Source organism: Falco peregrinus, chromosome 9 (genome assembly GCF_023634155.1).
Source record: "Falco peregrinus isolate bFalPer1 chromosome 9, bFalPer1.pri, whole genome shotgun sequence".
Lineage (NCBI taxonomy): Eukaryota > Metazoa > Chordata > Aves > Falconiformes > Falconidae > Falco > Falco peregrinus.
This window is the reverse complement of record NC_073729.1, coordinates 2,344,980-2,355,364: the sequence shown is the minus strand read 5'-3', so window position 1 is coordinate 2,355,364 and position 10,385 is coordinate 2,344,980. Positions and strand designations below refer to the sequence as shown.

At 55.2% G+C, this 10,385-nt stretch overlaps 1 protein-coding gene across 4 annotated transcripts in view; it reads left to right on the top strand.

Annotated features, from left to right (window-relative positions):
• Positions 1 to 205: 205 nt before the first annotated feature.
• The window catches only part of TSPAN32 (tetraspanin 32), a 36,773-nt gene continuing 26,593 nt past the window's right edge, over positions 206 to 10,385 (top strand). The window contains exons 1-4 of one of the 4 annotated variants that reach the window (XR_008748800.1): positions 206 to 488; positions 2,967 to 3,255; positions 5,305 to 5,419; positions 6,746 to 6,843. Coding sequence is in view for 3 of the 4 variants with exons in the window: in XM_055814249.1 (XP_055670224.1) it covers positions 3,190 to 3,255; positions 5,305 to 5,419; positions 6,746 to 6,843 (279 nt within the window). In the remaining variant the exon portion in view is untranslated. Of the gene's footprint in view, positions 489 to 771; positions 3,256 to 5,304; positions 5,420 to 6,745; positions 6,844 to 10,385 lie in introns of all 4 variants that reach the window. The other 3 variants (XM_055814249.1, XM_013299066.3, XM_055814248.1) reach the window with 3 other exon arrangements.

Here is a 10,385-nt window from a genome sequence, read left to right as displayed (position 1 = left end):
CCCATGCAGCTGGGGATGCTGGTATGTATTTTCGCAGCCTAATAGAAGGCTGCAAGCTGCCACAAGGCTAGAGGAAGAGGGGACCCGGGCTCCCCGGGTTATTTTCAGCCTCCCTACCCTCTTTCCATGCTCTGGCTGATAACCAGAGATAAGGGAGGAAGCCACAGGCAGCAGCTGTGGTCACCTGTGGTTTTTGCACCACGTTTGCGAGCGATAAGTTGTGCTCTTGCAAAGGGGACCAACTGATAAAACCTGGCAGGGCGGGCAGGAGGCCGAGTCACACCAGAAATGCCATGCTGCTGCCCAGCCCACCACCAGCCTTGCCTCTCTTCCCGCTGGGATGGGGCTGGGGAGACACCCTACTGCTCGCCAGGGCTCCCTGGGCAGAGAGCTGCTGAGGCGGGTGTGTGCCAGCGACAGGGCGCCCAGAGGAGGTTGAATCCCGTAGGAGGTGAGGTGCTGTGAAGCCTCCCTTCTGATGGCCACAGGTGAGATGGGTGTGCGTGCTCCCCCTGCGCTCGCTTCCGTAGCGCCCTTGGATGTGCCAGATGTGCCTCCCTCGAACAAAGCCCAACCTCTTCATGTCCCAGCTCTACTAACGCTCCTAGTAGAGACTTTTTTTGCGGGGTGGAGTAACTTATTTTGCTCTTATTACTTTTTGACATTAGAAATTCTACCAATGCTCCTACTATTGACTCTTTTTTGGGGGGTGGAGTAACTTCTTTTGCTCTTATTTTTTGATGTTAGAAATTCGTGTATGTTCTGCCCCAGACAGAAATCTTTCAAGCCATACCTGTGTGGGATAAAGAGTAAGACAGAGGAAAGGGAAACAGCAAAAACCCCTTCCACCTGCAAACCCGGCACAGTGCCCGAGCACAGAGGGAGCTGGTGCAGGCGCAGGGTGCTGAGCACTGGAGGCGGGAGAAGCATCAGAGGACGTGGGCAAACTACCCAGGAACAGGCATCCCGCAGCCAGACAGGGGAATCCCGGGATTAAGTGCAGGTGTTCAAAGCTACCGAGCTGCTGTGGGAGCTCGGCGGGGCGGCGAAGGTGGGCAGGAGACACCAGGAGGTAGAGCATCTTTTGTGGAGCGGCTCGGAAGCCTTTCAAGGGGTGTAGCTGATGATCTGATGACCTCTCAGGTGGTCCTGTGGGAAGGTGCGAGACTCCTGCGGGGACCGAGGAGACCTTTGTGGAGCTGGGAGGGCACTGCCCAGCTCTTCCCTTCGGAAAGCCCCTGGCGCCGGGCGGCCCGTGGGGAAGGGGTTCCGCTGGCCTGTGGGGACCCCTAGCGTGAGCTCTGCCTTCGCACAGGTCGCTTCGGTGGCACGTCTGTAGGGCTGGGGGCGACCTGGGGTCTAGGGGAAAGGGCTGCGTGGCTCTTCTCTTGCCCCCGCTGTGAAACGGGCTCCAGGCGTGCCCCAGGCAGGTGACACGGCTGTGTCCCGGCTGCTAACGCTCCGCCGCTCTCGGCCGGGCTCCCCCCGCCGGTTTACACACTGAGCCGTGCCCCAGACCCTCCTGCAACCCTTGCAGAGGTGGCCCGTAACTCCGCCTGTGCACCAGCCCTGCAGCCCTTACACCAGCGGGCACCCACCTTGAACCCGCAGGAATGGAGTGGACACAACTGTCCGTCCGTCCCACAGCACCAGAAGAAATGATGGGAGCCAACAGCTCCGCGTCCTGGGGCTGTCCGAGCCCCAGCGCCGTGTCTACAGGGCACTCTCCCCTCCTGGCCCGTCCCCAGGTGCCCAGCTGCTGGACTGGGGGGGCTGGGCATCAGCGGCCTGGCCAGCCTGCTGCCCTCTGCGCAGTCCTCACGGCTCTCCTCCCCTGCTGCCCACTCGTTGGTTTTCCTTGGGTGGTTTCCAGCTGGCGGCTGGAGCAGGAAGGTCTGTGTGGGTACACCAGTGTCTTCCACTGGGCATCAGGGACCCACCAGCCACAGGGGATGCCTGTTCCCAGAAATGGCTGTGGCAGCTCCCACTAGTGCCTCGGGAGATTGCAACCAAGTCGTTTTGCAAGAAAGCTTGCAAGACAGCTAGTGATGTAGCCAGAAAATCATGACATGCTTTTTCACGTGCACATGGCTTTGTGCAACTCACTTTCTCTTGCTTCTCTTTGCTCTCTAAAATGCATCTTCCTTCCTTTTTTCACTCCCCTCCTCCTCCTCCTTTGTCATTTTCCTGTAGCTGGTTACTGACATGGGATGGTGTCAACTTTCCCCTCCTTTCTTTGCCACCTGGGGGGAGTGCAACCATTTTCCATTCTTCTGTTTCACCTCTTTTCCACTGCTCTAGCTCCGAAACTAAGGATGATTAAGGCACTCGCTCAGTCTCCCTTTGGCCAGGTTTTTCTTGAGGCTTCTTTGCGATTTACTTTGGGGAAATATGCATCCAGCAGGCAGCTGGTTTTGAAGACCAGAAGTCACCTGAGTCTTCTGTAGCCTTGGGTCTGTGGGGTCTTCAGTGCTAGGGGAGGGGAAAGGATGGAGTCAAAATGTCCATGGACAGTGAGGGTCTCCTGAGCAGGGGGTTATATTTACATATAACCTTTTCCCTGAATAAAATATTGCCAAAGGGATTTTTTTTCCCTGTTCTGCAAACGAAAGTTTTCATAGAGTCTCAGCCAAAGGTTATTGCCATGGGGTGGTTTTTAAATGGGGAGGGAAGACTCATGCAGAGTTTTTTTGGGGGGTTGGTGTCTCTTTTAAACAACAGGTTATTTTTTTCTAAATCACATTTTCCTAAACTTTTCCCCAAGATACTATTTATGCAGTTCTTAAAAAAAAAATATGGTTAGTGACAATGTTCATCAAGCAAAACTGCATCCCAGTGAAAGTGAAAACCAGAGTATTTTGATACTGACTCTTGACTGAATAGTTTGAAAATTCTTTTTTAAAAAAAGCTTTGCTCCAAACTCTGTGACAGGCTGGTTTTTCTGTCTGCCTTTCCCCCTTCCCCAGCCGGCTGTGTGTCGGAGCCGACGGCAGCGCACCAAGAGCCAGGGCAGAAGGCGGCTGCTCTAAACAGGATTTAATAACGGGGCAGGAGGAGGTGCAACGGCACGTGGTGGGAACTCGGCTTCCCGAGAGGCCCCGCTGTGGCCATGCCTCCCTTTGGTGGAAACCCAGGCTTTATCAAGAGCTGGAAGGACCAGCTGCCGGCTCTCTCTGGGGACAAGCAGCCATGGGACTGAGGTGCGGGATGAGGAGCACCAAGTGCCAGCTGCTGGTGACCAGCCTCTGCGTCATGGTGAGCAGGCAGGTTTGGGGGGGGATCTCTGCAGAATCGTGGTGAACTGCTGCCTTTCCCAGCCCCGCTTGCAGAGGGTCAGGTTTTCCCACGTTGTTTTTCGCGGGTGGAGGGCAAGCAAAGCCAACTGCCCGAGATATCATTGCATGCTGGGCGGTTATCGCTGGCTGCCAGCATCGCCCCCCTGCTGCTGATAGACTTCTGGTTTCTCAGGGCTCTCACGCTGATGCAGCTCTTTCACAACCCAGTGGCCGCCTGAAAGGAGAAAAGAAAGGCTGCGGCGGCAGAGCGGGTGGTTTTCAGCAAAAAGATGGTTGCTCCCATCTACTGGAGCAAAAGAGGGAGGAGGGACCTGCTGCAGCCACGCTTGTTGCTGCGGGGGTGGTCGGCGGCAGGTGGGATCAGTGAGGACGTGAAACCACACGGCTTCGACAGAAGCATACAGCAGAGCCTGTGGATCTGCACTGCAAAGTGAAAGCAATGCTAGGGATCCTTTTTGCTGGCTTTTGAAGCAAATTCAAGGGGAGCTTCTTGGCACCTGATGGTTGAGCCAAGGTGAAATGGTGGAAACTGGGGAATGCTTCTCCTGGATGGTTTCAAGTTGTACGCGCTTGTTGCCTTTTGACTTTACCAAAACTTGCAAGCTTAAAAAATAATAATAATCTGTATTTAGTTCAAAGAGGGTTGGTGGCTTGGAAAGAGTGTAATTAAAAGGTAACCCCTTATTCTGAGCTGCAGGTGAAACTTACAGTTTGTCCAAATTTCAACATTTCAAGACCATTGGCTGTAGTGGCTGTCGGTTGTTCTCTCTTCCAAATAAAAATATACGTTGTTTGGAGGAAATCAAAGGAGGATTGGTACCAAATATCTTTAGAGGAGGTGTTAAGGCACAGCTGCTGTGGGTGGCTAGAATCACGTTATTGCTGTTGGGAGGATTTTAGACTGATGTTTCTCAGAAATCAGAGCTAACTGGTGTTACACAGCATTTTGCTGGGTGTGGGTCGAGATACGCAGTAATGGGCAGCATGAAGGATCAGTAGTTGCCACAAATTAGGTTACTTATAAGGAGAAAATGCTCCAGTTTGGATGTATTTAGCCTCCAAAACTGTAAGTCTCCAGCAAAAGTTATTAGAAAATGTCATGAAGTGGGGATTATGTTGACACCAGACTGTCACATTTAACACAGGGATAGCTGCCTTGTGTTTCCATATTGTAAAGGCATAAAATAATGAAACCTTACCTTAGGAGCTAGGAGTGGCCTCACATCTTGTATTTTCTGGGTTCATTACACTGGAGCTGCAGCTGTTTTTAACTGTCCCGCTCGCTGTTGGTGCCTCCGTCCCAGCTCTGCCACCGGCCATGCTGCAGGGAGCCCTGCCCTAGAGCCAGGTGCCCTCGGGAATGTTCCCACTCCACCGCCTGGACTAGCTCTGGGCAGCACGGAGGGTGGCGTGTCGGTAGTCATCCCATGCCTTAGGCATACCAGTGCTCTCAGGGATGGGGCAGAAACACGGGTGGCCCAGCAGCATGTTGCGGAGACAGAAGCCAGCACGAATTACTTAAGGGTAGTACAAGACTCAGCTCTTTGCACTCCACAATAGGAAACACAGCCAACAGGCAGCAATGGGATTAGCCTTGCAAAGCGCAAAGCAGACAACATCATCCCTGCCCAAAACCACTACTGAAGTGGGCTGCACTCGTAACTGCACGTGTGTACTCTGCAGAGTGGGGGTGGGGCTGCATGGGTGTGCTGCATCATGTTTCCTTCACATGGTAGGAATTTCATCCACGGACATCGGCCAAGAGACCATGGGCTGCGTGGTGTCACGTGCGCTCATTATGGAAGGGAGAAAAAGATCCTTAGTATAGTTAAGTGTATGGGGTTTGTCCCTTCATTTGTGTTTTGGGGTGCATGCAGTGGTCTTCAGATGATCATGCTCTGTGCATGTGTGTGGGGCTCAGGAGTACCCACACACACCTCAAAGCTCTGTGTGTGCTCTGCAGGAGCTGCTGCCTGGTAAATCCCTTCCTAAAACGCTTCTTTTCCAGCTGCTGGGGTTGTCCGTCGCCACGCTGAGCACAGTCACCCACTACGGGCTCCATTTCACCATCATCAGCGACATCTCCCTGGACAGTAACTCCTACAGGGCCATCCACCATGCAGGTACGTCATGGGCACAGCCCAGTGAGACCTTTGGTGAACCCAGGAGCTGCACAATCCCCTAAAGCAACTGAAAAAAATGCAGAGGTAATGCAGGAGGAGGCAGGGTCTGGTTTTTGGAGGATGGATTAGGACTAACAGTCCCACGGGCACTTTATTTCTGTATCAGATCCACGCGCCTGGCACCGAAGGGTGCTGTGGGAGCACTGGGTGCTCAGGCACTGCTGTGTTCATTCCTGTCCCTCTGTTCGCTGTCTCTCCATCCTTTCCCTGCGCTGTGGTGACAGCTCAGGGGGGCGCAGCCGCAGACAGACCTAACAGTACCGTGGGGCTGGCTGGGCCCTGGGAGCGTGGGGAGAGGGACATTTACAGGAGTTGAAGAAGAGCACAAAAATTGAGGCTGGGGGGAAAAATGTGTGGAAATACCTGGGTCTGGAGGAAATGTAGGGGTTTTTTCCCTACACAAGGAAGAAATATAAACTGAGTTTCAGGTACAAAGCTAGAGCAAAGAGATGAGAACAGCCCAGCTACTAAAATACTCTGCTTGCCTCTGCTGCACATGCCCCTGCTGCTTCTCCTGAGTATTCTCTGGACTTAAACACTCTCATACCCCTGTCTAAATCCTGGTTCTGAATTTCAATTGAACAAGGCAGATGTAAAAGCCACGTTAGTCCAAAGCTCGGGTGCAGCCCTGCCCCTTTCCTGCACACCCCAGGGGTTCTATAGACTGGCCCTTTGTGAAGCCCTGCAGGCTCTCCGGTGGCAGCTGCCCCTCCAGCAATGCTCCCACTTTGTTTGCTCGCCAGCGTTTACCCTGCACAGCTGGCCCCGAGCGAGGGCTGCAAGGCCCTTGGCAGTGCTGTGGTCCCTGAGCCCTGCCCCAGGGTGCTGGCTGTGGCCCTGCCTCAGCCAGGAGGAAACCAGAGGGCAAGTGTTGCACCAGATTAGCAGCGCACAAAGTCGCGATAGGGGCCGTGGGACAGCTGCCGCGCATCAGCTCCCCCCACACACACCCCAACGCTGGGAGATCCTTATCAGACTGCTGCAATAATTGACAGCTTACGGCTGCCAGGTGGACTGTCACCCTTTTTGAGTGCTTTGCTCTGCTGGAGCCGTGGGAACCACTCAGAGGTTTACAGCCAAGCATACACAGAGGGGGAGTAATGAATAAATTATAAACCAATTTCAGTTCTGCAACCTGGCCTTCTTGGACCAGCTCCCCAAAATGCACTTTTTGGTCCCAGTCTGGGTGAAAACATCAGACCAGGCCTCTGTTAGCCCTGAAGTCTTGGTGTCTGACCACAGCTCCCATGTCCAACTTCCTTCCAGCTTTCTACGTTGGGATCTGCCTCAGCATGACCCTGATCCTCGCCGCCCTGCTGAGCTCAGCCGCCACGGTGCGGGAGTCGCAGTGCCTCACCGCCATGGTGCGTATCGGGAGGGACTGGCCCGGAGGGGCTTTTTGTAGCCTTGGGCTGGCACCCTGAAAATGTGGTGCTGGGGAGCCCAGGAGCATGCATGCCTGGGGAAGGACATCCTGTTGCTCCACCCGGTGCTGCAAGGGGACATTTTTGTAAGAGGCATGACCTTACAGAGTTCCTCCAGCTGAGGATTGCATCCTCCTGTACCTTGTTTCTTTTGCCAAGGTGCTGTGTATGCAGCTTTTGGAGCAGGGTCAGGGGGAGATAGGTACTTATCTGCCAGAGCAATTGCAGTGATAACTCCCAGCGTATTTTTTTTTCTTACCAAGTCAACATGCAGTTTGTGTGGGGAAACCTTAGCAGTGTGAGGTTGAGTCCCACATTGTTCCTCTGACTTGTGACAGTAAAGTTAGCTCCCCTCCTTCCTGTCTCACTGCAAACGTGCACCATGGTGGTGGTGCGAGGCATACAAAGCACGGCAGCAGGCACAGGGGCTTTGGCCGTCACCCTCCAAGAAGGAGGTGGAGGGGAGCCACAAGAGCTGAGATGCCACCTGCCTCCGACCCGTCCCCTGCAATGCAGCACCTGCTTGGGCCCAGGCCATGCCAGCATCAGCAAACTGGACCGTGAGCTCAGCTCCATTTAAAACCGCTGCCTGCACCCAGGGTCCGGATGGTGCTGTGCTGGAGGGACAGGTGGAAAGCACCGCTCCCTGGGGGGTCACCCCCACTGTGCGAGGGGCAGGAGTTCACAGGTAGGGTGCTGCTGTGCTTAGCAGAAGATAATTGCATTGCTGTTGTACATAAACTAGCTTTAAAGAGATTAATCTATACGATTAGAGAAAATGTTATGATGGCAGAAATGAGAAGCTGACACCTTAACACTTAGTGCAAGGCAGCAACTGAAGTTAACGTCTTCACCTTGTCGGTACAGTCTTCCTCTTTCTGAGATGCTCCGAGGGGCCCGAGTGAGATGGTTCGCCTGGGTACCACTAGCAGAGAACCGGGAATTCCCCCCTCGTTTCCTGAAGGATCCTTTAACGTCTGCCTGCAGCTTCTGCACCCGCGGCAGACGGGACGAGGGGGCTGGTGCGGAGCGGCCCGGCCCGGCTGCCGGCACTCAGGGCCGGACCCCGCGGGAACCCCTGCGCTGCCCGGGCGCGGGCCGTGCCGCTGGGCGACAGAGGCTGGTAACGTTCCAGCCGCTTCCTGAAGGGATGGTTGAAGAACATCCCAGCGGGCTGCAGAGCTGCCGTTCTCCTCCGAGGGGCCCCCGCTGCTGCCCTCCCTCCCTCCCCCTGCCGGGGGCTCCCCCAGCCCCCATCGGCGCCCCCAGCCCCTTGGGGGTCGGCTGGCACAGCCCGGCTCTGCCCACCAAAGGACCCTCCGGCCGGCAGAAACGCCAGGCGGGCTGCCCCCGCGCCGTGGCTGCCAGCCTGCCCTGCGCGCTCGCCAGCCACGGCGCGGGACCCCGGGGGCGCTGGCGGAGGCGCTGCCCCGGCACCGGGGGCGGGGCGGCTCCCGCGCGCTGCGCGGCGGCGGGGGATAACGGGGCGCCCCCTGCTGGGCGGGGCCGGGGGCCGGGGGCAGGGCCGGGGGGCGGGGCCGCGGCAGCTCTACCCGTGCCAGGGGCGGCTCCTCCTCCGCCCTTCCCCGCCCGCGGCCGGCCCGGCAGCGCTCCGCCGCTGGGGGGCGCCGTGCTGCCTGCGCTGCCTGCTGCTGCCCTCTGCTGCCCTCCGCCTACTGCTGCCCTCTGCCTACTGCTGTCTGCTGCTGCCTGCTCCCTGCCTGCTGCTGCCCTCTGACTGCTTTCCACTGCCTGCTGCTTTCCACTGCCTGCTGCCTGTCCCCTGCCTGCTGCCTGCTCGCTGACCTCTGCCCACTGCGTGCCCCACCAGGCCGTGGCACTCTGCCCCAGGAGGTCCAGGGGAAATGTGCTGGGTAAGGCAGCTGCCACCGTAACCGCTGCGGGGCTGGCGGCCTTCAGAAATTAACGGGGAAGCCCTGGGAAATACCCAGGAGCTGGTCACCAGCAACCACCTTCTCTGCTCCTCTTCGTTCAAGCAGCTCATCATCTTTAGTGGCACAGGGGAGCTTTGCTTGCTCCTGTAAGTTGTCCCTGCTTTATAACCGTCAGTATCTTACAGCAAGGGCCAGCCCGCTGCTTGTTGTCCCACCAGTTCCTACCCCCTCCCAAGGCTTTTATTTAATTTCTGATCTGCAAGCAAGAGGTCCAGGCAGGGAGAGCCAGCCCCTGATGGCTGTAGTTGCAGTGTAGTTGCGATGTAGTTGCAGGAGTGGGGCTCAGCCCTGTGGGGCTCTGGAACTTGTGGCTGTCGCATCCCACCCTGCTGATCCTCACTGGGCTGTAGCTTGCAGCAACCGCCCCCCCCAGCTTGTGGCTTTTTTTCTACTCGTTAATAGAGAGGATTTTTCACTTTCTCCCACTATTGATTTTAAAGGACTTTTCCTCTCCTGCAAAGCATGTGTCTTGTTTAGAAGATCATTTAATTCACTATTTAATCAAAGAGGGAACACACCAGAGTATTGGTGCCTGACATCTGTGGCTGTATAGGAAACCAGGCCACGCTCGAGGGATGTCTGCATTGATGTGGCTAATCCACCGCAATGACCCTTGGTAAACCAGCTACCCTGGGGAGAAGCTAGCCGGGATGCAGACAGGCTTAGAGAAGCATTGCCCTGGTCACTGACCTGTTTGGTGGATCCCATCTCCTTCTTGTCTCTTGGTTTCCCTAGTGGCTTTTTTTTTTGGTTGGGTTGTTGTTGGGTTTTTTGGTCTATTGAAATTGTAAATGCTCACCCTGCCTGGCTATCTGGAGTTTTGCGTATACAGAGGAGCGATCTCAGTCTTTGCAGGCCTTACTGGTGCTGTCCTGATAATGATAGTGGGTGCACAGTGGTTAGAAACCAGAACAGGTCAGATTGGTTAAAGCACTTGTATCTCAGGAGCCTGTCGCGTTGCTGCACTTGTTACCAGCATTACCAACGAGACAGACGCCGCTGTGCATCCACTGATGCTTGCGAGGAGGCTGTTTTCTAGAGAGTAACTGAGACCTTAAGGATAAAAAAAATATGTTCTAAAATCCTCGACTATTATCCCCAAAGCTCCTCTTAAACAGGGAGAGTAGTGGCAGGTTTATTGACTGTCCTCCAGTCCTGGCACACGCTGCTTTTTGGTAATCCGCAGTCTGTCACGCAGTCAGTCCTGAATGTAAACATCCTGCAGCTCTCGCAGCTGCAGAAGGCCGTGTTGCTGTTGAAGGGGAGGAGAAGGAAGGAAAACTGCAGTTGCTGGTACTGCTTGTGCAAAGGAAGGACTGGCTCTGGTGGGGTTTAAGGTACCGTGTACTGTTATTGGGTCAGATGGAGGGAGGGGAGGGGGGAAAAAGTGAGGAGCAACATGTCGACCAGAATATCACAGCTGAAATTCTTACACTTGAACGCTCCAGACTAAAAAACACTCATGTAGGGCAAAATTTATATTCAGGATGGAGCAGCTGTTCCAAGCACTGCTTGCAAACAATTTCT